Source organism: Lithobates pipiens, unplaced genomic scaffold (genome assembly GCF_037356315.1).
Source record: "Lithobates pipiens isolate NorthernLeopardFrog02 unplaced genomic scaffold, aLitPip1_a1.2 Scaffold_35, whole genome shotgun sequence".
NCBI classification, from domain to species: Eukaryota; Metazoa; Chordata; class Amphibia; order Anura; family Ranidae; genus Lithobates; species Lithobates pipiens.
In genome coordinates this window covers 1,184,328-1,211,725 of record NW_027507811.1, presented here as the reverse complement: position 1 = coordinate 1,211,725, position 27,398 = coordinate 1,184,328, and the positions used below count along the sequence as shown (strand labels likewise).

Below are 27,398 nucleotides of genomic sequence, written 5' to 3'. Positions count from 1 at the left end.
GCCTTCCTTAATCCAGATACACCACGTCTACGGGCCTTCCTTTATCTAGATACACCACGTCTACGGACCTTCCTTTATCTAGATGGCAACTCACCTCCTCATAGAAGGTTAATAGATTATTTTTCTCCCAGTTGGTGGGAGTGGAGATGACCCCATCTATAAGGATATACAGTACATACACACACAGCACAAGGCCGTGTTCACACTACTAGATGTTTTTCTGGGCTGCAGTTCATTGGAGGTCCACAAAGTGGTGATCTCACTTCTACCATAGAGACAGGAAGTCTCTATGGAAGACAGGAAGTGATGTCATTTACAGACAGGAAGTAATGTCAGGGACAAACAGGAAGTGTTATTAGATAAAGACAGGAAGTTCCATGAGGTACGACAAACAGAGGAGACAAAGCTGGAAGTGGCAACAGAGGAGGTAATAAGATCTTATCTTCTATTTACACCCAGTAACCCCCCGTCATGTCCGTCCTCTTCCTCCATAGTCACTGTGATGTCTTTTATCTCCAGCAGATGATGATACACACATATATAGTGTGGAAACCTAGATTACCCCCTTCAGGGGCAGAACATTCCCCCCACTTACGGGGCCGGAACATTCTCTTCATTTTGGAGATGTGTCACCTTTCCCACCAATCACCTTCTCCCCTCATCAGTCTATACTAAATGGATTAGACCACTTTTATGAATGGGGGGATTTTATTTATTTTTTTATTTTTATTTTTTAGGGGGGATTGGAATATTTTCGTCTTTATTTTATAAGATTCAAACAGGAAGAAAGAGGGAAAATGTAATTTGTAGTAAATATCCTAAAAACTTAGTTTTTCCATAACGATCCGAATACACGGAGATCGCGGGAGTCTGATGTGTCCTGGCAAAGCCCAAAGACACAGTTCATATCGAAACATAGAAAAGTGACAGCGAAAAGATCGAGTAGTCCATCGAGTCTGCCCTTTTCAGACATTTCTCCCCTTCTTTCCTCCAGACTGTATATATTAAGTTCCTGAAGTCTCTCCTGATATGTTTTATTCCTCAGACCTATTTCCATATTTTGTTACCCTTCTGGACTCCTTCTATCTGATCAATATCTGTTTGAAAGTGAGGTCTCCAGAACTGGACACAGTATTCTAAATGAGGTCAAACTAAAGAGCTATAGAGGAATCAGGACCTCCTTCCACCTGCTGGTGACCCCTCTAGTGATATAAAGATCTATATAGAGGAATCAGGACCTCCTTCCACCTGCCGGTGACCCCTCTAGTGATATAAAGATCTATATAGAGGAATCAGGACCTCCTTCCTCCTGCTGGTGACCCCTCTAGTGATATAAAGATCTATATAGAGGAATCAGGACCTCCTTCCTCCTGCCGGTGATCCCTCTAGTGATATAAAGATCTATATAGAGGAATCAGGACCTCCTTCCTCCTGCCGGTGATCCCTCTAGTGATATAAAGATCTATATAGAGGAATCAGGACCTCCTTCCTCCTGCCGGTGACCCCTCTAGTGATATAAAGATCTATATAGAGGAATCAGGACCTCCTTCCTCCTGCTGGTGACCCCTCTAGTGATATAAAGATCTATATAGAGGAATCAGGACCTCCTTCCTCCTGCCGGTGACCCCTCTAGTGATATAAAGATCTATATAGAGGAATCAGGACCTCCTTCCCCCTCCTGGTGACCCCTCTAGTCATATAAAGATCTATATAGAGGAATCAGGACCTCCTTCCCCCTCCTGGTGACCCCTCTAGTCATATAAAGATCTATTCCAACTCGAGTCAGACAATCTTATGACATCACACTGACCTCACTGCTCCTCCTCCCAATGTTTCTATATTCTTTTTTTCCATTGGTCTTAGAATGTGGACGGACCTTTTGCATCCTCACAAGCAAAGCGGGACTGTTGCTCCTGCATTGTGTAATGACACCAGAGAATTCTTTGCGACAAGCTTTTAACCTACAGAGTGGGGGCCTTGTGTGGATATAATATATCTCAGGGGGGCTTTAATAATAATAATAATAATAGAGACCTGTCCAGTGAGGAGGATTCTGGGAATATCATTTGATTTACTGTTCGTGTTCAAATCTAGAGCTTCTGTCCTGTGAAGTCTGGAGATCATATGCCCATCACATTGCCTCCACCTTCCTCCCTGATAGAATAGAGAAATACAAAGACGAGTCTAGAAGTCACCAGAGAGGACCATGATGGAGGAGAGGTGAGGAGGATTCTGGGAATTGTGGGACATTATCCAGTAACAGACAAGGGATGTGTCTGGATGGTGACTGTATCATTGTGTGTGTCAGGTTCCTATAAGGTGTCAGGATGTCACTGTCTATTTCTCCATGGAGGAGTGGGAGTATTTAGAAGGACACAAGGATCTCTACAAGGACGTCATGATGGACAATCAGCCGCCCCTCACATCACCGGGTAAGAGGAGACTTTATTGTAAAGGAGAGAGCAGTACGGAGGCTCCACCTAGATCCCCCATCATCTGATAAACACATAGAAACAATGTATTCAGTCAGTGTGTGTGTTTCCTACAGATGGATCCAGTAATGGGAACCCACCAGAGAGATTTCGTGGTGATTATAATATTGCTGTTAAAGAAGAGTATAAAGAGGAGGATGAGGAGTATGGAGTGATGGAGGAGTTTTCTGAAGGACACAAGGATATGATGGAGCCACCAAATACCAGGAACCCACCAGAGAGATGTCATGGGGATAATAAAACTGTTATTAAAGAAGAGTATAAAGAGGAGGATGAAGAGTATGGAGCGATGGAGGAGTTTTCCCAGGATTCCACACAGGAAGGTCACACCATCCCCCACCATCATCAGGTAGATGAGGAACAATTATTGATACTTATAATTTCTACACAATCATGTTTGTTATAATGAATTTTTTATTTAATATTTAGAGTGGAAACCTCGGGGATGATAATATTGTTGTAAAAGAAGAGTATAAAGAGGAGGATGAGGAGTATGGAGTGATGGAGAAGTTTTCTGAAGGACACAAGGATATGATGGAGCCACCAAATACCAGGAACCCACCAGAGAGATGTCCCCGTCCTCTGTATTCCCGGGATTCCACACAGGAAGATCACACCATCCCCCACTGTTACAAGGTTGGTGGGATGGAGAATCTAGAACATGGACTGGTGGAGATGATGTGTGAATCTTATATTTTACAGATGATATTTTCTCTCTCATTTTCTTGGTTTAGAGTGGAGATCCAATGGATATAGAATTTGAGGTGAAATCAGAAGAAGAAGAGAGGTATGTGAGGGATGATCAGCAGTCTATGGAGGAGGATGGAATAACGGGGACATTTATAGAGGAGGACACTCCTACAGAGATCAGCACAGGTGGGTCATTAACACTACATACTCCTGACCCCTGCACTATATACTGTATATTGTACACTACATACTCCTGACCCCTGCACTATATTCTCTATGTTGTACATTACATACTCCTGACTTCTCCTCTCTCCCCTCCCCCCCCTGCTATATATACACATAATATGTATTCTCTTTTGTTACCCCCATTGGACATTTTATATCTGATGATGTGATTGGAGGACAGACTTTTACATGGTGATAATAATGTGATAACATCCTCAAACTTTGGAACCTTAAAAGTAGAACTACATTTTTTAATTTTAATTTAAATTTTATTTTGGATAGAGTAAAGGAGGGTGATAACCCCGTTTAGTTTTTTTTTTCCCACCATATGTGTCCCATTGCGGATTTTTCACTTCATGTCCCCCCAACGAGACAGGCAGAGAGGAAATCTTTGTAAATGAAGGAAATCTCCTCCCAGATCACCACAACTAGTGTCCCCATTGGAAGATTTCCCCTCTATTACTTTTCTGGGGAAAACGCAATGTGACGGAACCGATCCCTACACTCCGATTGAGTGCTTCCGTCAGTATGCCGCTTCCTAAGTCTGAATATAGATATCAGATATTCCAACCGCTCACAAGCACAAAACAAGACTTTATTTGCTTAGCTGCTCAACATGGACTGATTTATTAGAACCAAAATGCCAAGTATTTATAATACAGTAGACGACTAAAACCTAACCTAATTAGAATGAGCTAATTATCTAATCATTGACCCAGACTAGTCGTCTGAGAGAGAGGACTTTTCAGGATAAGACTTTGTCTCCTAGCTCACTGATTGGCTATTCAATATACATTACCATAAACATAAACACAGGGTTAATTAGCACAAGCAACAATGTGTGGAATACTCTTACAAGCCAGACTAGACTCATTTACACAACAGACAGGTGGCTGGAGTTGATGACATTAGCATCTAACAGTTTGTGTCCCAACAGTGTGATTCAGTCTATTGCTAATATGGCAAATACATATCCAGAGTCTGTGTGTCTTGGGGGGGGGGGACACGGATCTGAATCCAAGTAACACCACCTCAGGGGTCCCCAGGCATACAGCTCACAAAGAGCACCGTTCCCCCAAATGCCAGGGCCCATAATCGCAAGGCAAGAGGCTCACATTCAGTCCCCTCCAACAGCGTCTGTCCCGGCTAGGTCTGTCACACGCAACATTTGTGGTTTCCTAATGCCACGTACACACGATCGGAAATTCGGCCAGCAAAAGACTGATGAGTGCTTTTCGTCAGAAAATGCGACCGTGTGTACGCTCCATCGGAAATTTGCTGGCCGAATTTCCGCCAGCAAAAGATTGAGAGCGTGTTATCTATTTTTTTTTTTTCGACGGAAAAGGTTTCGATTGGAAATCCCAATCGTCTGTAGCAATTTCCGATGCGCAAAATTCCTACGCATGCTCAGAAACAATTCGATGCATGCTCGGAAGCATTGAACTTCAGCTCGTCGTAGTGTTGTATGTCGCCGCGTTCTTGACGGTCGAAAAGTTCAGCGAACTTTTGTGTGAGCCGTGTGTATGCAAGCCAAGCTTAAGTGGAATTCCAATCGTGTGTATGCGGCATTAATACTTTCATTTTCAATGATAATGGTAAACAGGACAAACAGAGAGGGTGATCCTCCTCAATGGGGACACCAACAGAAGTAAAAACTGACGGGGGTTCTAATATCTCACCGCACCATCCAAAACAAACAAAAGGTTTTGCCTTTAGTTATACTTTAAACAGAAAGTGATAATGAGGGAGGAGTCAATAACCCAATGATGGGGGTCTTCAGGATCAGTCCAGTCTTCATCTTGGTTGTTCCCCCCCCCCATCCTCACTCTCTGACCTCTGGTGGGGCTCAGCCCCGCTGTTATTCATGACTAAATCATGGAGTAAATAAGGAAGTGCAGGACTTCTTGTGTTGGGAAGATGGCAATGAGTGATAGAGGGGGAGGGGACACTCGTCCTATAATCCCCTCATCACTGTCACTCCTATAGAAGACAGTTCTCGTTGTTTCCTCCCTCTCTGACTAAGGTCCATGAATAAAGAAATGATCTGGTAGGAGATCAGAGGACCCATTTACTAGTTACCTTGAGGGGGGGGAATTGTAAGATCCTCAGAGACAAAGCTGCCTGATGTGGGCGGAGTCCTGGTTTAGGGGAACCAATCAGCTCATGTCTAGTAATAATAAGCCAAATGGTCCGGGGCTGAAGTGGTTAAACAATTCTACTTATAATTTGTCCTAAGTCACAACCTTTATATTTTTACCTTATAACAGAATTATCATTAGGTCAGTAGATACTAAAATTGTAATCGTATCTGTGGCCTGGAATATAATATGTATAATTTGAATGACTTATAACCACATGTATTTTAAACACAATACTGACTGCACCATTTGAAGTGAACTTTGGACAAACTCAGTGGATATTTAGAGATGGATTAGGTATCTACACAGCTCCTAAAATCTAACACAATGGGTTTTGCTGGACGAGGGTGATTTCTACGTGATAACAGTCTGTATAACCTTTTTGTCTAAGGCTGTCTGTCGCTTTTCTTTACTCACCAAAGATAGGAAAATATCTTCTTTGTTTTGTGAAATGGGACTTTATTGTTCAGGCAAATCTGTTTCAACACCAGGTTTGTATAATCTAAAAATGGTTGATCCATTGAAATCATATGTTTTCCAAGTTTTCAATGGATCCGCCATTTTTTTTTTGTCACTCCTATAGAAGACAGTTCTCGTTGTTTCCTCACTCTCTGACTAAGGTTCATGAATAAAGAAATGATCTGGTAGGAGATCAGAGGACCCATTTACTAGTTACCTTGAGGGGGGAATTGTAAGATCCTCAGAGACAAAGCTGCCTGATGTGGGCGGAGTCCTGGTTTAGGGGAACCAATCAGCTCATGTCTAGTAATAATCTTTGTATTTCTATTTTAGTAGATGGACGGGAGATGAGGAAAACCTCAGAGGATTGTCTCACTTTGTCTCCAGACTGTAAAGTAGAAGATGAGGACATCACACAGTATAGTCCAGGAGAAAACCCGACTACCTCAAATGTCCATCCGGCACCACACAGTGTAGATGGACCATCGTATTCCTCTTATCCCGAGGAACCTCAGACTGTGCGGGACGGTGCCGGACCATCGTATTCCTCTTATCCCGAGGAACCTCAGACTGTGCGGGACGGTGCCGGACCATCGTATTCCTCTTATCCTGAGGAACCTCAGACTGTGCGGGACGGTGCCGGACCATCGTATTCCTCTTATCCCGAGGAACCTCAGACTGTGCGGGACGGTGCCGGACCATCGTATTCCTCTTATCCTGAGGAACCTCAGACTGTGCGGGACGGTGCCGGACCATCGTATTCCTCTTATCCTGAGGAACCTCAGACTGTGCGGGACGGTGCCGGACCATCGTATTCCTCTTATCCCGAGGAACCTCAGACTGTGCGGGACGGTGCCGGACCATCGTATTCCTCTTATCCCAAGGAACCTCAGACTGTGCAGGACGGTGCCGGACCATCGTATTCCTCTTATCCCGAGGAACCTCAGACTGTGCGGGACGGTGCCGGACCATCGTATTCCTCTTATCCCGAGGAACCTCAGACTGTGCGGGACGGTGCCGGACCTTCGTATTCCTCTTATCCTGAGGAACCTCAGACTGTGCGGGACGGTGCCGGACCATCGTATTCCTCTTATCCCGAGGAACCTCAGACTGTGCGGGACGGTGCCCGACCATCATATTCCTCTTATCCTGAGGAACCTCAGACTGTGCGGGACGGTGCCGGACCAGCGTATTCCTCTTATCCTGAGGAACCTCAGACTGTGCGGGACGGTGCCGGACCATCGTATTCCTCTTATCCCGAGGAACCTCAGACTGTGCGGGACGGTGCCGGACCATCGTATTCCTCTTATCCTGAGGAACCTCAGATGGTGAGGGACGGTGCCGGACCATCGTATTCCTCTTATCCTGAGGAACCTCAGACTGTGCGGGACGGTGCCGTCCTTCCAGCACATAAGACATTTCCCTGTTCTGAGTGCGGGAAATGTTTTTCACAGAAGTCACATCTTTACAGCCATCAGAGATCTCACACGGGGGAAAAACCATATATATGTTCTGAGTGCGGGAAATGTTTTTCAGTTAAATCCAATCTCACCAGACACCTAAGGTCTCACACAGGTGAGAAGCCGTATTCCTGTGCTGAGTGCGAGAAATGTTTTTCAGACAAGTCCGATCTTTATAATCATCAGAGGTTTCACACGGATGAGAATCTGTATTCCTGTTCTGAGTGCGGAAAACGTTTTTTAAAACAATCAAAACTCGTCACGCATCAAAGGTCTCATATGGGGGAAAAACCATATATCTGTTTTGAGTGTGGGAAATGTTTTTCAAGGAAATGGAATCTCAACCAACATCAAAGGTCTCACACAGGTGAGAAGCCATATTTCTGTACTGAGTGTGGGAAATGTTTTTCAGAAAAGAGCACCCTTTACAAACATCAGAGATCTCACACGGGGGAGAAGCCGCATTCCTGTCTTGAGTGCGGGAAATGCTTTTCACTGAAGTCCAGTCTTCACAAACATCAGAGATCTCACACGGGGGAGAAGCCGTATTCCTGTCCTGAGTGTGGGAAAAGTTTTTCACAGAAGTGCATTCTTAATGCACATCAGAAATCTCACACGGGGGAGAAGCCGTATTCCTGTCCTGAGTGTGGGACAGGTTTTTCACGGAAGTCCAGTCTTAACACACATCAAAGATCTCACACGGGTGAGATGCCGTATTCATGTCCCGAGTGCGGGAAATGTTTTTCACGAAAGTCCACTCTTTGCAGACATCAGAGATCTCACACGGGGGAGAAGCCGTATTCCTGTCCTGAGTGAGGGAAATGTTCCGCACCGAAGTCCTGTCTTCCTGTACATCAGGGGGTCCCACACAACCCTCGAGGTGTGTTCGTTGGATTTCGACCTTTACTATTTCCTGATTTGATGACTGCAGTCTTGCTGAAAGTAAAATGATAATAAAAATTGTATTGAATGAGGAAAAGATTGTGTGTGTCGGTGCAATGAGGACAAGCTTTGTATCCAAATATTACTGATAGGAGACGCTATAAAAGCCTTCACAGGTCATCAGTGTAGAGGGAATCCCCAATAACGGGCCCAGAAAACAGAAATACCCTCCAAGCAACCCAACGGGACTACAGAGTTATATATTATAGATTTATATATTGTATATTCTAGATACTACCCAACTGACTCTCCACCAGTCTTCCCAACTGACTTTCCACCAGTCTACCCAACTGACTCCCTTCACCAGTCTTCCCAACTGACTCTCCACCAGTTTACCCAACTGACTCTCCACCAGTCTACCCAACTGACTCTCCACCAATCTACCCAACTGACTCTCCACCAGTCTACCCAACTGACTCTCCACCAATCTACCCAACTGACTCTCCACCAGTCTACCCAACTGACTTTCCACCAGTCTACCCAACTGACTCCCTTCACCAGTCTTCCCAACTGACTCTCCACCAGTTTACCCAACTGACTCTCCACCAGTCTACCCAACTGACTCCCTTCACCAGTCTACCCAACTGACTCCCTTCACCAGTCTTCCCAACTGACTCTCCACCAGTTTACCCAACTGACTCTTCACCAGTCTACCCAACTGACTCTCCACCAATCTACCCAACTGACTCTCCACCAGTCTACCCAACTGACTCTCCACCAATCTACCCAACTGACTCTCCACCAGTCTACCCAACTGACTCTCTTCACCAGTCTTCCCAACTGACTCTCCACCAGTCTACCCAACTGACTCTCCACCAATCTACCCAACTGACTCTCCACCAGTCTACCCAACTGACTCTCCACCAATCTACCCAACTGACTCTCCACCAGTCTACCCAACTGACTCTCTTCACCAGTCTTCCCAACTGACTCTCCACCAGTCTACCCAACTGACTCTCCACCAGTCTTCCCAACTGACTCTCCACCAATCTACCCAACTGACTCTCCACCAATCTACCCAACTGACTCTCCACCAGTCTACCCAACTGACTCTCTTCACCAGTCTTCCCAACTGACTCTCCACCAATCTACCCAACTGACTCTCCACCAATCTACCCAACTGACTCTCCACCAGTCTACCCAACTGACTCTCCACCAATCTACCCAACTGACTCTCTTCACCAGTCTACCCAACTGACTCTCTTCACCAGTCTACCCAACTGACTCCCTTCACCAGTCTACCCAACTGACTCTCCACCAGTCTACCCAACTGACTCTCCACCAATCTACCCAACTGACTCTCTTCACTAGTCTACCCAACTGACTCTCTTCACCAGTCTACCCAACTGACTCTCTTCACCAGTCTACCCAACTGACTCTCCACCAGTCTACCCAACTGACTCTCTTCACCAGTCTTCCCAACTGACTCTCCACCAGTCTACCCAACTGACTCTCCACCAGTCTACCCAACTGACTCTCTCCACCAGTCTACCCAACTGACTCTCCACTAGTCTACCCAACTGACTCTCTTCACCAGTCTACCCAACTGACTCTCCACCAGTCTACCCAACTGACTCTCTCCACCAGTCTACCCAACTGACTCTCCACTAGTCTACCCAACTGACTCTCTTCACCAGTCTACCCAACTGACTCTCCACCAGTCTACCCAACTGACTCTCTTCACCAGTCTACCCAACTGACTCTCCACCAGTCTACCCAACTGACTCTCTTCACCAGTCTTCCCAACTGACTCTCCACCAATCTACCCAACTGACTCTCCACCAATCTACCCAACTGACTCTCCACCAGTCTACCCAACTGACTCTCCACCAATCTACCCAACTGACTCTCTTCACCAGTCTACCCAACTGACTCTCTTCACCAGTCTACCCAACTGACTCCCTTCACCAGTCTACCCAACTGACTCTCCACCAGTCTACCCAACTGACTCTCCACCAATCTACCCAACTGACTCTCTTCACTAGTCTACCCAACTGACTCTCTTCACCAGTCTACCCAACTGACTCTCTTCACCAGTCTACCCAACTGACTCTCCACCAGTCTACCCAACTGACTCTCTTCACCAGTCTTCCCAACTGACTCTCCACCAGTCTACCCAACTGACTCTCCACCAGTCTACCCAACTGACTCTCTCCACCAGTCTACCCAACTGACTCTCCACTAGTCTACCCAACTGACTCTCTTCACCAGTCTACCCAACTGACTCTCCACCAGTCTACCCAACTGACTCTCTTCACCAGTCTACCCAACTGACTCTCCACCAGTCTACCCAACTGACTCTCTTCACCAGTCTTCCCAACTGACTCTCTTCACCAGTCTTCCCAACTGACTCTCTTCACCAGTCTTCCCAACTGACTCTCCACCAGTCTTCCCAACTGACTCTCCACCAGTCTACCCAACTGACTCTCTCCACCAGTCTACCCAACTGACTCTCTTCACCAGTCTACCCAACTGACTCTCTTCACCAGTCTACCCAACTGACTCTCCACCAGTCTACCCAACTGACTCCCTTCACCAGTCTTCCCAACTGACTCTCCACCAGTCTACCCAACTGACTCTCTTCACCAGTCTTCCCAACTGACTCTCCACCAATCTACCCAACTGACTCTCCACCAGTCTTCCCAACTGACTCTCCACCAATCTACCCAACTGACTCTCCACCAATCTACCCAACTGACTCTCCACCAGTCTACCCAACTGACTCTCTTCACCAGTCTACCCAACTGACTCTCTTCACCAGTCTACCCAACTGACTCCCCACCAGTCTACCCAACTGACTCTCCACCAGTCTACCCAACTGACTCTCCACCAGTCTACCCAACTGACTCTCTTCACCAGTCTACCCAACTGACTCTCTCCACCAGTCTTCCCAACTGACTCTCTTCACCAGTCTACCCAACTGACTCTCCACCAGTCTACCCAACTGACTCTCTTCACCAGTCTTCCCAACTGACTCTCCACCAGTCTTCCCAACTGACTCTCCACCAGTCTACCCAACTGACTCTCTCCACCAGTCTACCCAACTGACTCTCTACCAGTCTTCCCAACTGACTCTCTTCACCAGTCTTCCCAACTGACTCTTCACCAGTCTTCCCAACTGACTCTCCACCAGTCTTCCCAACTGACTCTCCACCAGTCTACCCAACTGACTCTCCACCAGTCTACCCAACTGACTCTCTTCACCAATCTACCCAACTGACTCTCTTCACCAGTCTACCCAACTGACTCTCTTCACCAGTCTACCCAACTGACTCTCCACCAGTCTACCCAACTGACTCCCTTCACCAGTCTTCCCAACTGACTCTCCACCAGTTTACCCAACTGACTCTCCACCAATCTACCCAACTGACTCTCCACCAGTCTACCCAACTGACTCTCTTCACCAGTCTTCCCAACTGACTCTCCACCAATCTACCCAACTGACTCTCCACCAGTCTTCCAAACTGACTCTCCACCAATCTACCCAACTGACTCTCCACCAGTCTACCCAACTGACTCTCCACCAATCTACCCAACTGACTCTCCACCAGTCTACTCAACTGACTCTCTTCACCAGTCTACCCAACTGACTCTCTTCACCAGTCTACCCAACTGACTCCCTTCACCAGTCTACCCAACTGACTCTCCACCAGTCTACCCAACTGACTCTCCACCAGTCTACCCAACTGACTCTCTTCACTAGTCTACCCAACTGACTCTCTTCACCAGTCTACCCAACTGACTCTCTTCACCAGTCTACCCAACTGACTCTCCACCAGTCTACCCAACTGACTCTCTTCACCAGCCTTCCCAACTGACTCTCCACCAGTCTTCCCAACTGACTCTCAACCAGTCTACCCAACTGACTCTCCACCAGTCTACCCAACTGACTCTCTCCACCAGTCTACCCAACTGACTCTCCACTAGTCTACCCAACTGACTCTCTTCACCAGTCTACCCAACTGACTCTCCACCAGTCTACCCAACTGACTCTCTTCACCAGTCTACCCAACTGACTCTCTACCAGTCTACCCAACTGACTCTCTTCACCAGTCTTCCCAACTGACTCTCTTCACCAGTCTTCCCAACTGACTCTCCACCAGTCTTCCCAACTGACTCTCCACCAGTCTTCCCAACTGACTCTCCACCAGTCTACCCAACTGACTCTCCACCAGTCTACCCAACTGACTCTCTTCACCAGTCTACCCAACTGACTCTCTTCACCAGTCTACTCAACTGACTCTCTTCACCAGTCTACCCAACTGACTCTCCACCAGTCTACCCAACTGACTCCCTTCACCAGTCTTCCCAACTGACTCTCCACCAGTTTACCCAACTGACTCTCCACCAATCTACCCAACTGACTCTCCACCAGTCTACCCAACTGACTCTCTTCACCAGTCTTCCCAACTGACTCTCCACCAATCTACACAACTGACTCTCCACCAGTCTTACCAACTGACTCTCCACCAATCTACCCAACTGACTCTCCACCAGTCTACCCAACTGACTCTCTTCACCAGTCTTCCCAACTGACTCTCCACCAATCTACCCAACTGACTCTCCACCAGTCTACCCAACTGACTCTCCACCAATCTACCCAACTGAATCTCCACCAGTCTACCCAACTGACTCTCCACCAGTCTACCCAACTGACTCTCTTCACCAGTCTTCCCAACTGACTCTCCACCAGTCTTCCCAACTGACTCTCCACCAGTCTACCCAACTGACTCTCTCCACCAGTCTACCCAACTGACTCTCCACCAGTCTTCCCAACTGACTCTCTTCACCAGTCTTCCCAACTGACTCTCCACCAGTCTTCCCAACTGACTCTCCACCAGTCTTCCCAACTGACTCTCCACCAGTCTACCCAACTGACTCTCCACCAGTCTACCCAACTGACTCTCTTCACCAGTCTACCCAACTGACTCTCTTCACCAGTCTACCCAACTGACTCTCTTCACCAGTCTACCCAACTGACTCTCCACCAGTCTACCCAACTGACTCCCTTCACCAGTCTTCCCAACTGACTCTCCACCAGTTTACCCAACTGACTCTCCACCAATCTACCCAACTGACTCTCCACCAGTCTACCCAACTGACTCTCTTCACCAGTCTTCCCAACTGACTCTCCACCAATCTACCCAACTGACTCTCCACCAGTCTTCCCAACTGACTCTCCACCAATCTACCCAACTGACTCTCCACCAGTCTACCCAACTGACTCTCCACCAATCTACCCAACTGACTCCACCAGTCTACCCAACTGACTCTCTTCACCAGTCTACCCAACTGACTCTCTTCACCAGTCTACCCAACTGACTCCCTTCACCAGTCTACCCAACTGACTCTCCACCAGTCTACCCAACTGACTCTCCACCAGTCTACCCAACTGACTCTCTTCACCAGTCTACCCAACTGACTCTCTTCACCAGTCTACCCAACTGACTCTCTTCACCAGTCTACCCAACTGACTCTCCACCAGTCTACCCAACTGACTCTCTTCACCAGTCTTCCCAACTGACTCTCCACCAGTCTTCCCAACTGACTCTCCACCAGTCTACCCAACTGACTCTCTCCACCAGTCTACCCAACTGACTCTCCACTAGTCTACCCAACTGACTCTCTTCACCAGTCTTCCCAACTGACTCTCTTCACCAGTCTTCCCAACTGACTCTCCACCAGTCTTCCCAACTGACTCTCCACCAGTCTTCCCAACTGACTCTCCACCATTCTACCCAACTGACTCTCCACCAGTCTACCCAACTGACTCTCTTCACCAGTCTACCCAACTGACTCTCTTCACCAGTCTACCCAACTGACTCTCTTCACCAGTCTACCCAACTGACTCTCCACCAGTCTACCCAACTGACTCTCTTCACCAGTCTTCCCAACTGACTCTCCACCAGTTTACCCAACTGACTCTCCACCAGTTTACCCAACTGACTCTCCACCAGTCTACCCAACTGACTCTCTTCACCAGTCTTCCCAAATGACTCTCTTCACCAGTCTACCCAACTGACACTCTCCACCAGTCTTCCCAACTGACTCTCCACCAGTCTACCCAACTGACTCTCTTCACCAGTCTACTCAACTGACACTCTCCACCAGTCTACCCAACTGACTCCCTTCACCAGTCTTCCCAACTGACTCTCCACCAGTCTTCCCAACTGACACTCTCCACCAGTCTACCCAACTGACTCCCTTCACCAGTCTTCCCAACTGACTCTCCACCAGTCTTCCCAACTGACTCTCTTCACCAGTCTTCCCAACTGACTCCCTTCACCAGTCTTCCCAACTGACTCCCTTCACCAGTCTTCCCAACTGATTCTCCACCAGTCTACCCAACTGACTCTCCACCAGTCTACCCAACTGACTCTCCACCAGTCTACCCAACTGACTCAATTACATTTATCAAAGGGGACTTGTTGATGAAAAGGGTGCTAAGGTGGTATCTGTTAATCTAATCAGTAATCACACATATCAAAGGGGACTTGTTGATGTTAATATGCAAGAATGCAAATTAGGGCAGTTTAAGACTACAGCTGTTAATGGCTAGGGGTCATTTTCTGCCACTCGGAAAGACACTCTCCTGATTGTCTCACTGCCAATAACACCTGCTTCTGTGTCTCACGAGGGAGAGTTCCGGACAGCCCAGACACATTGCTGGATCGAGATGGGGCTCAGGTAAGTATGGGGGGGGGGGGGCTGCTGCACACAGAAGTTTTTTTATCTTAATGCATAGAATGCACCTTCTGCCTTTAGAACCACTTTAAGTATGCAGAACATCCTTCCTGGGCTCCGCCCCCCAGCTAGCAGAATGTTCTCCAAATTTCTAGAACCAGGAGAAGGCACCAGAGAGCTGCCTGTATGAGTCATCCAGCCCTGAACTCCGTAAACTCCGACCCAATTAAGACTCACAGGTTTTAAACATGAGTCAGAGTAAAGTTTCCTGCACTCACACTAGAGGGTGCCACACTGGTTTCATTTGATAAAAGTAATTTGTATGATTACAAAAAAAACAGTAAAATAGATTCCCTTCAGCCAGCAAAAATAGACCCCCCCCCCCCCCACCAACAATAGCTCCCCAGCAGGAACAGTAGGCCCCCAGAAACAATTGATTCCCAGAGAGGGACAATAGACCCCCAGCAGCAATTGATACACCCTAGGGACCATAGACCCCTTGCAGAAATAGATACACCCCAGGGACATTAGACCACCTGCAGCAATAAATACACCCCCATGGACAATAGACCCCCTGCAGCAATAGATACACCCCAGGGACAATAGACCCCCTGCAGCAATAGATACACCCCAGGGACAATAGACCCCCTGCAGCAATAGATACACCCCATGGACAATAGACCCCCTGCAGCAATAGATACACCCCAGGGACAATAGACCCCCTGCAGCAATAGATACACCCCATGGACAATAGACCCCTCAGCAGAAATAGATTCCCTAGGAGAGACAATAGGCCCCCAGCAACAGTAGATCCACCCCAAAAGCAATAGACCCCCAGCAGCAACAGACCACCAGCAGCAATAGTTACACCCCAGGAACAATAAAACCCAAGCAACAATAGACCCCCTCAACAGCAGATCACTCTCAGCAACAACAGTTCCCCCACCAGCAACAATAGACCTCCCTAGCAACAATAGATCCCTTCCAGTAAAAATAAACCTTCCCAGTGACAACAGATCGCCCAGCAGCCAGCATCAATAGACCCTCCAGCACACCCAGCACACACCCTGATACTACCAACTGAAAGCCACACAGCTTGGTGATAGGTCTGCATCCTAACTGACCTGTTATTTCTTTAGTAGGTTAGGGGGGTTGTTTTTTAGTCCCGGAAACCCGCTGTTTAGGGTGTTAGGTTATTTGGGTTATGGAAATGCACTGTTTAGGGTGTCTCATACATTGTCCGTATTCTACTTTCCAGCCAGTAGTGAGTGGACTTGGCAAGATACTCTCCCCATATTGAGGGTATGTGGTCTGGTATGGTACAGGAGGGGGCATGGCCACTCCCCACCCTTCCCTGCCCAGACAGACTGCATGGTCAGATCGGCTTCTGGTGTGGATTTTGGGGGTGCCCTACATTTCCTTTTTCTTGTTTTTTTTTTTGCATAGGGTTCCCTCATTAAATCTATAGTAGACCTGAAGGGCCCAGTATGGACTTTTGGGGTCCCTATGCAGTTTATTTTGTTACATTTTGTTTGCATTCACCTGAATCCCCAGTTGACAGCTGAATGGGCAGAGAGGGGGGTACATCACCAGGTGTTGGGGGGCCTGCAGCCTCTGACTCCCCATTAACCAGCCTGAGCGGGAAGCTGCCACATTTAGCAGTGATAATAATACTGCAATTAGAGGTTGAACTTGGTGAAATACCCATTTCATTCAGACACTCGCTGACCTCACAAACAGGCCAAATTCTGTACAAACCCGGAGAACATTCCAAATGGTCCATTTATTGGTTTTATATTGGTGACAAATGGGAGGAGGACCCCATATATCAGTAGTCAGTGGGAGAAGGACATTCCTCCATCATCATGAAATCATTGTTACTGAGACAGAAATTGTCCATTATCAGGGAACCCCTAGAGACCTTTGGAGGAACCCTGGCTGGGAAAGGCTGGACTAGGCAGTAATATATTTCTCTCCCCCTTGGTGGGAGTGGAGATGACCCCCATCTATAAGGATATACAGTACATACACACAGCACAAGACCGTGTTCATACTACGAGACGTTTCCATCGAGCCAAAGGGTTAGAGGCTCCCGGATCACAAAAACATAGCAAACCCTAAACTGAATGTTCCTCTGTGTGTAATACCACCGGGGGGGGGGGGGCTGTTCTTCCCTGATAAATGCCTTTTTATTACCCCACTACACCCTCAGCCTAATATTGTACAACTGGTATAGTCCAGATCATTCTTTGTTATCAATTATTGGTCTACAGGAAACCTGTATAGATCACATGACCAATGAGTATGGAGGAGGACCGGAGTCACATGACTGAGAAGATACTAAACCTCACCCTGGAGATCATCTACCTGCTGACCGGAGAGGTGAGGAGGATTCTGGGAGGTCACATGACATCACTCTTATCTCTATTATATAAAACACAGACCTGACCGGAGAGGTGAGGAGGATTCTGGGAGGTCACATGACATCACTCTTATCTCTATTAATAAAACACAGACCTGACCGGAGAGGTGAGGAGGATTCTGGGAGGGTCACATGACATCACTCTCATCTCTATTAATAAAACACAGACCTGACCGGAGAGGTGAGGAGGATTCTGGGAGGTCACATGACATCACTCTTATCTCTATTAATAAAACACAGACCTGACCGGAGAGGTGAGGAGGATTCTGGGAGGGTCACATGACATCACTCTCATCTCTATTAATAAAACACAGACCTGACCGGAGAGGTGAGGAGGATTCTGGGAGGTCACATGACATCACTCTTATCTCTATTAATAAAACACAGACCTGACCGGAGAGGTGAGGAGGATTCTGGGAGGTTTCAACCTGACTAACTATGTAACCCTTTAGAGGAACCCTGGCTGAGAAAGGCTGGACTAGGCAGTAATATATTTCTCTCCCCCTTGGTGGGAGTGGAGATGACCCCCATCTATAAGGATATACAGTACATACACACACAGCACAAGGCCGTGTTCACACTACGAGATGTTTCTCGGGGGCTGCAGTTCCGCTGATCTCCACAAGACGGTGATCTCACTTCTACCATAGAGACAGGGAAGTCTCTATGGAAGACAGGAAGTGATGTCAGACACAGACAGGAAGTTCCCGGTGAGAGGTGAGTCGGGAGGAAGTATTGAGGCGACGTTGCTGGAAGTTGCAGCAGAGGAGGTAATTATTTTTATTATTATTATTATAATACAAGATTTATATGGCACCAACAGTTTACGTAGTGCTTTACAACTTGAGGGTAGACAGTACAAATACAATACACTTTAATGCAGTAGGAATCAGAGGGCCCTGTTCCTTAGAGCTTACAATCTATGAGAATAAGATCTTATTTTCTATTTACACCCAGTAACCCCCCGTCATGTCCGTCCTCTTCCTCCATAGTCACTGTGACGTCTTTTATCTCCAGCAGATGATGATACACACATATATAGTGTGGAGACCTAGATTACCCCCTTCAGGGGCAGAACATTCCCCCACTTATGGGGCCGGAACATTCTCTTCATTTCGCCTTTCCCACCAATCACCTTCTCACCTCATCGGTCTATAAGAATGGATTATACCACTTTTATCAGTGGCGGGGGGATGGGGGGCTTATTTAGGGTAGATTAGAATATTTTTGTCTTTATTTTATAAGATTCAAATAGGAAGAAAAGGGGGAAAAATTTAATTTGTAGTAAATGTCTGAAAAATAGATTTTTCCTTAAGGATCTGAGTCTCAGATATGCATTCTAAAATGTGATCAGTAAAGTCCCCGGAGTACACGGGGATCACAGGAATAATGAGGTGTCCTGGCAAAACCCAAAGACAAAGTTCGTCTTTCAGTATAGGAGAGGTGGGACGCACCCAGGAGAAATTATTCTGTGTACATGTAGCACTGCCCCCGTAGGAGTTGCAGATGACCTTGGATCCCCGAATCTTCACAAGCACCACAGAGTAAAATAATGCATTTGGGTGGCAAAAATCTGAGTACAATCTATAGACTGGGGGGAGAACCTCTGGGGGGGGTCTAGGATGGAAAAGAACCTGGGGGTCGGAATGGTCGGGGGTGGGTAGTGAGTTCTGTCCTGGAACCAATCCTATTTAATGTGTTCATAGATGACCTGGAGGAGGGGGATGGGGGAAACAGTCCAATCTCTGTATTTGCGGACGATACTAAGCTAAGCAGGGCAATAACTTCTCCACAGGATGTGGAAACCTTCCAAGAAGATCTGAACAAATGAATGGGGGGAGGGGCAACTACATGGCAAATGAGGTTCAATGTAGAAAAATGTAAAATAATGCATTTGGGTGGCAAAAATCTGAATGCAATCTATAGACTGGGGGAGGGGAACCTCTGGGGGATCTAGGATGGAGAAGGACCTGGGGGGGGGGGGGGGGGGGGAGAACCTCTGGGGGGATCTAGGATGGAGAAGGACCAGGGGGTCCTAGTAGATGATGGGCTCAGCAATGCCAAGCTGCTGCTAACAAAGCAAACAGAATATCGGCATTAAAAAGGGATCAACTCCAGAGATAAAAGGATAATTCTCCCTCTACAAGACTCTGGTCCGGCCGCACCTGGAGTATACTGTCCAGTTCTGGGCACCAGTCCTCAGGAAGGATGTACTGGAAATGGAGCGACTACAAAGAAGGGCAACAAAGCTAATAAAGGGTCTGGAGGATATTAGTTATGAGGAAAGGTTGTGAGCTCTGAACTTATTCTCTCTGGAGAAGAGACGCCTGAGAGGGGATATGATTTCATTATATAAATACCGGACTGGTGACCCCACAATATATAAATACCGGACTGGTGACCCCACAATATACAAATACCGGACTGGTGACCCCACAATATATAAATACCGGACTGGTGACCCCACAATATATAAATACCGGACTGGTGACCCCACAATATATAAATACCAGACTGGTGACCCCACAATATATAAATACCGGACTGGTGACCCCCCAATATATAAATACCGGACTGGTGACCCCACAATATATAAATACCGGACTGGTGACCCCACAATATATAAATACCGGACTGGTGACCCCACAATATATAAATACCGGACTGGTGACCCCCCAATATATAAATACCGGACTGGTGACCCCACAATATATAAATACCGGACTGGTGACCCCACAATATATAAATATCAGACTGGTGACCCCACAATATTTAAATACCGGACTGGTGACCCCGCAATATATAAATACTGGACTGGTGACCCCACAATATATAAATACCGGTCTGGTGACCCCACAATATATAAATACCGGACTGGTGACCCCACATTATATAAATTCCCAGATTGGTGACCCCACAATATATAAATTCCCAGATTGGTGACCCTACAATATACAAATACCGGATTGGTGACTCCACAATATATAAATACCGGACTGGTAAGTTACAGAGGATGGGAGAGGCTCTGGAGAAGTTCTGAGGGTGAGCATGGGAGGAGGTAACAAGGGAGATAGAGAGCAGGAGGTCCTGGGAGGAGCGGAGGGGACAATTTGGGAGATATCGGCAGATGAGGTCGGTGATGTAGATGGGGGGAGGGGGTGATGTTGTGGATGGCCTTGTGTGTTATGGTTAGCATTTTGAATTTTATACGGTGGGGGAGGGGAAGCCAGTGAAGGGATTGGCAGAGAGGGGCGGCAGTCACGGATCGATTAGTGAGGTGTATTAGTCTAGCAGCAGCATTCAAAATAGACTGAAGGGGGAGGAGCCTGTGTAAGGGTCGGCCGGTGAGGAGAGAGTTGCCGTAGTCAAGGTGGGAAATAATCGCGGAGTGAACGAGTTGCTTTGTGGTGTCATTAGTCAGGAAGGTGGAATTCTGGAGATGTTGTGGAGGGGAAGGCGGCAGGATTTAGCCAGTGATTGGATGTGGGGAGAAGGAGAGGTCAGAGTCAAGGATTACACCCAGGACCCCGGCATGTGTGGAGGGACCAATGGTTGTGCTGTTGATCTTCATGGTGAAGTCATGGGGGGAGGGGGGGCGGGGAGGAGGAAATATAAGAAGCTCAGTTTTAGAAAGATTGAGTTGGAGGAAGTGGTGTGACCTCCATACTGAGATGTCATTCAGTAAGTTGGAGATCTGTGAGGAGATGGAGGGGGTGAGGTGAGGAGACGGAGGGGGTGAGTTGAGGAGACGGAGGGGGTGAGTTGAGGAGATGGAGAGAGAGATCTGGTTGTCATCGGCGTAGAGGTGGTATTGGAAGCCAAGAGAGGTTATCAACTGGCCCAGGGAAGGAGCCTTGGGAGGTATAGAGCAAGAATAGGAGGGGCCCAAGGACAGAACCTTGGGGTACCCCAAGAGAGAGAGGAAGGGGAGCAGAGGAGATGGAGTTGTGACACTGTAAGTGCGCTGAGATAGGTAGGAGGAGAACCAGGATAAAGCTAAATCACAGGGGCCAAGGGAGTGGAGTTTGCTGAGGAGGAGCAGGTGGTCAACTGTGTCAAATGCAGTAAAGAGGTCTAAGAGTATGGAGGATGGGGGATGGAGTATGGGGGATGGAGGATGGAGGATGGGGGATGGAGTATGGGGGATGGAGTATGGGGGATGGAGTATGGGGGATGGAGTATGGGGGATGGAGTATGGGGGATGGAGGATGGGGGATGGAGGATGGGGGATGGAGGATGGAGAATGGAGTATGGAGGATGGGGTATGGGGGGATGGAGTATGGGGGATGGGGGATGGAGTATGGGGGATGGAGTATGGAGTAGTGGCCATTGGTTTTAGCAGTTAGTAGGTCATTGGGGAGTTTTAGGAGGGCAGGTTCAGTAGAATGTTGTGGGCGGAAGCCGGACTGTAGGGGGTGGAGAAGGTTGTTGTCCATGAGGTAGCGACTCATTCGGTCATGGACAAGGCGTTTGATGAGCTTGGAGGCAAACGGGAGCGGGGGGATGGGTCTTAAGTTATTCAAACAGGTGGGGTCCAGTGAGGGGTTTTTTTAAGTATGGGGGTAACCAGTGCATGTCTGAGCGGGGAAGGAAAGGTGCCGGAGGAGAGGGAGAGGTTGAAGATGTGGGTTGGGGAGTTTAGGATAGAGGGGGAAGGTGGTCGCAGTAATTGTGAGGGGACGGGATCCAGGGGACAGATGGTGGGGGGGGGCCATGGAGAGGAGTTTATCAACTTCATCGGTGGTAACTGGGCGGAAGGAGGAGAGTATGGAGTGTGGTGTTGGACCCGATGTGTTGGGTGGGGGAGGAAGTTGAATGCTGGATATCTCCTTGTGAATGGTGTTGATTTTGCTTTTCAAATGGTTGGCAATCTGTTGAGCGGTAAGCGAGTTGGTGGGTGGGGGCAGTGGGGGCAGTGGGGGGTGAAGTAAGGAATTAAGGGTAGAAAAGAGTTGACGAGGTTTGGATGAGAGGGTTGTAGTCGGTTTGTTTAGCAGTGTGGAGGCAGGGGTTATATTTGAGAAGGGCAGATTTGTAGAGGGTAAAGTCTTGCAGGGATTTCAGTTTATGCCACGCTGTGTCTCTTGAGACTTCTGGTGTCGTCTGGGTTGTGGCAGATGAGGCCGGGTTCTGCATGTAGAAAGAGGGGAAAGTACGTCTAGGGAGGATGACAGGGTGTTGTTACAGGCAGGAACTCCCAGCCTCTTTACATGTAGCTCCGATATAGGTAAAGAGCATGTAACGTCTCCTCTGTGGCCACTGATCCCAGCACCACGTCTTCGGGCACTGCCAACCCACCAGGCTGCAGCTTCCCTTTTCTATACCAGCCCTCCACCAGCTCACCTGACTGATTCTTCACCAGTCTACCCAACTGACACTTCACCATCCCTCCCGGCTGCATCTCCACACCAGCCCTCTTAGCTGCTTCTCCACACTAGCTCACCCGACTGACTCTTCACCAGCTCAGCCGACTGACTCTTCACCAGCTCACCCGACTGACTCTTCACCAGCTCACCCGACTGACTCTTCACCAGCTCACCCGACTGACTCTTCACCAGCTCAGCCGACTGACTCTTCACCAGCTCACCCGACTGACTCTTCACCAGCTCACCCGACTGACTCTTCACCAGCTCACCCGACTGACTCTTCACCAGCTCACCCGACTGACTCTTCACCAGCTCAGCCGACTGACTCTTCACCAGCTCAGCCGACTGACTCTTCACCAGCTCAGCCGACTGACTCTTCACCAACTCACCCGATTGACTCTTCACCAGCTCACCCGACTGACTCTTCACCAGCTCAGCCGACTGACTCTTCACCAGCTCACCCGACTGACTCTTCACCAGCTCAGCCGACTGACTCTTCACCAGCTCAGCCGACTGACTCTTCACCAGCTCAGCCGACTGACTCTTCACCAGCTCAGCCGACTGACTCTTCACCAGCTCAGCCGACTGACTCTTCACCAGCTCAGCCGACTGACTCTTCACCAGCTCAGCCGACTGACTCTTCACCAGCTCAGCCGACTGACTCTTCACCAGCTCAGCCGACTGACTCTTCACCAGCTCAGCCGACTGACTCTTCACCAGCTCAGCCGACTGACTCTTCACCAGCTCAGCCGACTGACTCTTCACCAGCTCAGCCGACTGACTCTTCACCAGCTCAGCCGACTGACTCTTCACCAGCTCAGCCGACTGACTCTTCACCAGCTCACCCGACTGACTCTTCACCAGTTCACCCGGCATACTCTTCATCAGTCCACCAGACTCACTCTTCACCAACCGACCAGACTGACTGTTCACCAGCCCACCAGACTGACTCTTTACCAACCCACCTGGCTGACTCTTCACCAGTCCACCTGGCTGACTCTCAGGAGATCTCTCAGGGAAAGGACTGAAGACTTAAGCACACCACTATCTGCAAGGGAGACCGGCTGCATGTGGCAGTCTCCCCCCTTCATTAGTCTCCACAGTGTTGCACTACTCAGTACTCACTCTGTCCTCTCTTGCTCCCTTGCTTCCAGGAAGACCTCCTCCTCTGTGTTCTAGCAGGATTCTTCCAGCACCCAAGGCAGGACACCCCCGAGGGCCACCGACAGCCTCCTCAACACTGCATCTCCATCTTCCACCCGACTACCCCTGCTGGCATGGCCCATGTCTATTTATGAGGTATTGTCTGCCAGCCCATTACTGGGGATTGGCTGAGGCCTCATAGACATTAATGGCAACTCCTCCTAACCCCCGCCCTCTAGTTCTAGAAGATTCTCCAACCTTCTAGACCAGGAGGAGGCACCAGAGACCTGCCACGATGAGTCACCCAGCCCTGAACGTTAGTGAACCCTGACCCAGATTCCGCGGCTCTGGCCTAACCCTGAGCCAAACTATATTTTGCCTACACTATCTTTTAGCACACACTAGAGGGTGCTACATACAGATAACCTCACAGATTGCACCCCACATCTCCTCGTCCCAATGTCCCTCCAATCAATGTCATAGAATCCTATGACATCACACTGACCTCTAAGTTTCTCCTCCCAATGTTCCTCCGTTCTTTTTTTCCATTGGTCTTAGAATGTAGACGGACCTTTTGCATCCTCACAAGCAAAGCAAGAGTGTTGTTCCTGTGTTGTGTGTAATAACACCAGACATCCTTGTGACAAGCTTCTAACCTACAAAGTGGAGGTGGGGGAGGGGGGGTTCTATGTGGATAAATTATATCTCAGTGGGGCTTTAATAAAAATGGAGACGTGACTGGTGAGGAGGATTCTAAGAATATCATTTGATTTACTATTCATGTTCTGATGTAGAGTTTTCCTCCTGTGAAGTCTGAAGATCATATGACCATCACATTCCCTCCACCTCCCTCCCTGATAGAATAAAGAGAAGATTCTGGAAGTCACCAGAGAGATCATCGAGCTGCTGACAGGAGAGGTGAGCGGAGCCGGGAAGGACGTCATGATGGACAATCAGCCGCCCCTCACATCACCGGGTAAGAGGAGACTTTATTGTAAAGGAGAGAGCAGTACGGAGGCTCCACCTAGATCCCCCATCATCTGATAAACACATAGAAACAATGTATTCAGTCAGTGTGTGTGTTTCCTACAGATGGATCCAGTAATGGGAACCCACCAGAGAGATGTCCCCGTCCTCTGTATTCCCGGGATTCCACACAGGAAGATCACACCATCCCCCACCATCATCAGGTAGATGAGGAACAATCACTGATAGTATCATTAGGATCTGTACATTATCTGCATTGTTACCATTGATGTCATTTTTATTATATATTCAGAGTGGAAACCTGAGAGATCCTAAAGTTGAGGTTAAAGAAGAGATAAAAGAGGAGGATGATGAGGATGGGGGGATGGAGGAAGAACACAAAGATCTGTCCCAGGACACCATGGTGGAGTCATCCAGATACAGGAACCCGCCAGAGAGATGTCCCCGTGGTAACCTCTGGGATGATAATATTGATATTAAAGAAGAGTATAAAGAGGAGGATGAGGAGTATGGAGTGATGGAGGAGTTTTCAGAAGGACACAAGGATATGATGGAGCCACCAAATACCAGGAACCCACCAGAGAGATGTCCCCGTCCTCTGTATTCCCGGGATTCCACACAGGAAGATCACACCATCCCTCAATATTACAAGGTTGGTGGGACGGAGATTATAAACCATAGACTCATGGAGATGATGTGTGGATTTCTTATTTGATGTCACAATAATAAATCTTCTATCTTACAGATGATATTCTCTCTCATTTTCTTGGTTTAGAGTGGAGATCCAATGGATATAGAATTTGAGGTGAAATCAGAAGAAGAAGAGAGGTATGTGAGGGATGATCAGCAGTCTATGGAGGAGGATGGAATAACGGGGACATTTATAGAGGAGGACACTCCTACAGAGATCAGCACAGGTGGGTCATTAACACTAAATACATTACATACTCCTGACCCCTGCACTATATACTCTATGTTGTACATTACATCATTCTGATACTATATAGTCCTATCTGTTGTATCTTATACAATATGTTGTACATTACATACTCCTGACTTCTGCTCTCTCCCCTCCCCCCACTGCTATATATACACATAATATGTATTCTCTTTTGTTACCCCCATTTCCTACCAGCTGGACATTTTATATCGGATGATGTGATTGGAGCACAGACTTTTACACGTTGATAATAATATAATAACATCCCCCAACATTGGAACCTTAAAGTAGAACTATGGGCAACACCTTTCCCCCCATTTTGGATAGAGTAAAGGAGGGTGATAACCCCGTTCAGATTTTTTTTTTCTCAAAAATTAAAAAACAGACTTAGCCCTTGTACACACACGCTCGGAGATTCCAACGGAATGTGTCCGATCGGAGAGTTTTGTCGGATATTCCGACTGTGTGTGGTCTCCATCGGACTGTTTCCGTCGGAGTATCCGACGGACCAAGTTTTCCAACTCGTCGGAAATATTTTCCGACAAAATGCTCCGATAGGACATACTCCGATCATGTGTAGAGAATTCCGACCGGACAAAGTGCCACGCATGCTCAGATCAAATTCCTACACCAAAGCTATTGGCTACTAGCCTGAACGTAGTCCCGTCCTAACGAAATAACGTCATCACGTCGGATTTTCCAACAACTTTCTCCGACCGTGTGTATACAACAGTTTCGGACAAAATCCGACGGATTTGGTTGTCGGAACCTCCGACCATGTATACAAGGGGTAAGGACTGGGAGAGACTAATTGGGGAGAGGGTAACTACAGCAGAGGAACAGTATATCAATGACCCAACACCGGATAGACTTAGGAAATGGATAGAGGAACAACAAAATTATCGATTAATGACTCTTAGAAAAATAGAGAATAAACATCTCTTCCAGAAACAATCTGCCTTTGGAGAGGGGGAGAGTGCGGGGCGTATGCTGGCACAATTAGTTAGGGTGAACTCCCCCCCCCCCCCCCCCCCATCCGTTATACCCACAATAACTACAGGAGATGGAAGGGTATCCTCATATATTCCAGAAATAGTGGGCAAGTTTAAAGAATATTATGAGGACTTGTATAGATCACAACAGGAGATCTGCATTTCCCCTGTCTTGATGAGACAGATAGAACTGAGTTAGATAGACCTATAACGATAGAGGAAATACAAAGGGTCACTATTGAGATGGCGCAACAGAAATCCCCGGGCCCAGACGGACTCCCGAACTGAGATATATCGGCAGTGTGGGAAGGTATTGCTTCCCGAGCTGTTGAGGGTATTGAATTGGTCATTAATGAGGGGAGAGCTCCCTTCATCGATGATGGAATCCACCATAATCACCATACACAAGGAAGGTAAAGACCCACTTGATCCTGCCTCATATAGGCCTATCGCTTTAT

General features: G+C 47.9%; 4 protein-coding genes across 4 annotated transcripts in view; all 4 read left to right on the top strand.

Annotated features, from left to right (window-relative positions):
• The first annotated feature begins 366 nt into the window (after positions 1-366).
• LOC143955881 (uncharacterized) lies at positions 367-3,533 on the top strand. Its single transcript, XM_077466002.1, has 5 exons — positions 367-427; positions 2,095-2,432; positions 2,549-2,841; positions 2,922-3,128; positions 3,227-3,533. Exons 2-5 carry the CDS (start codon positions 2,348-2,350, stop codon positions 3,437-3,439), a joined length of 798 nt encoding a protein of 265 aa, XP_077322128.1. The 5' UTR covers positions 367-427; positions 2,095-2,347; the 3' UTR covers positions 3,440-3,533.
• A 2,445-nt stretch (positions 3,534-5,978) lies between these two features.
• Positions 5,979-27,398, top strand: part of LOC143955429 (uncharacterized) — a 62,980-nt gene continuing 41,560 nt past the window's right edge. The window contains exon 1 of the mRNA XM_077465477.1: positions 5,979-8,274. Within this exon, the coding sequence (XP_077321603.1) occupies positions 6,265-8,274 (2,010 nt within the window). The 5' untranslated portion in view covers positions 5,979-6,264. The remainder of the gene's footprint in view (positions 8,275-27,398) is intronic.
• The window catches only part of LOC143955897 (uncharacterized), a 96,182-nt gene continuing 86,131 nt past the window's right edge, over positions 17,348-27,398 (top strand). The window contains exon 1 of the mRNA XM_077466019.1: positions 17,348-17,472. The gene's annotated coding sequence lies outside the window, so the exon portion shown is untranslated. The remainder of the gene's footprint in view (positions 17,473-27,398) is intronic.
• On the top strand, positions 18,222-26,451 carry LOC143955899 (uncharacterized). The gene is made up of 5 exons (XM_077466022.1): positions 18,222-18,282; positions 24,816-24,997; positions 25,114-25,211; positions 25,301-25,660; positions 25,784-26,451. Exons 2-5 carry the CDS (start codon positions 24,964-24,966, stop codon positions 26,003-26,005), a joined length of 714 nt encoding a protein of 237 aa, XP_077322148.1. The 5' UTR covers positions 18,222-18,282; positions 24,816-24,963; the 3' UTR covers positions 26,006-26,451.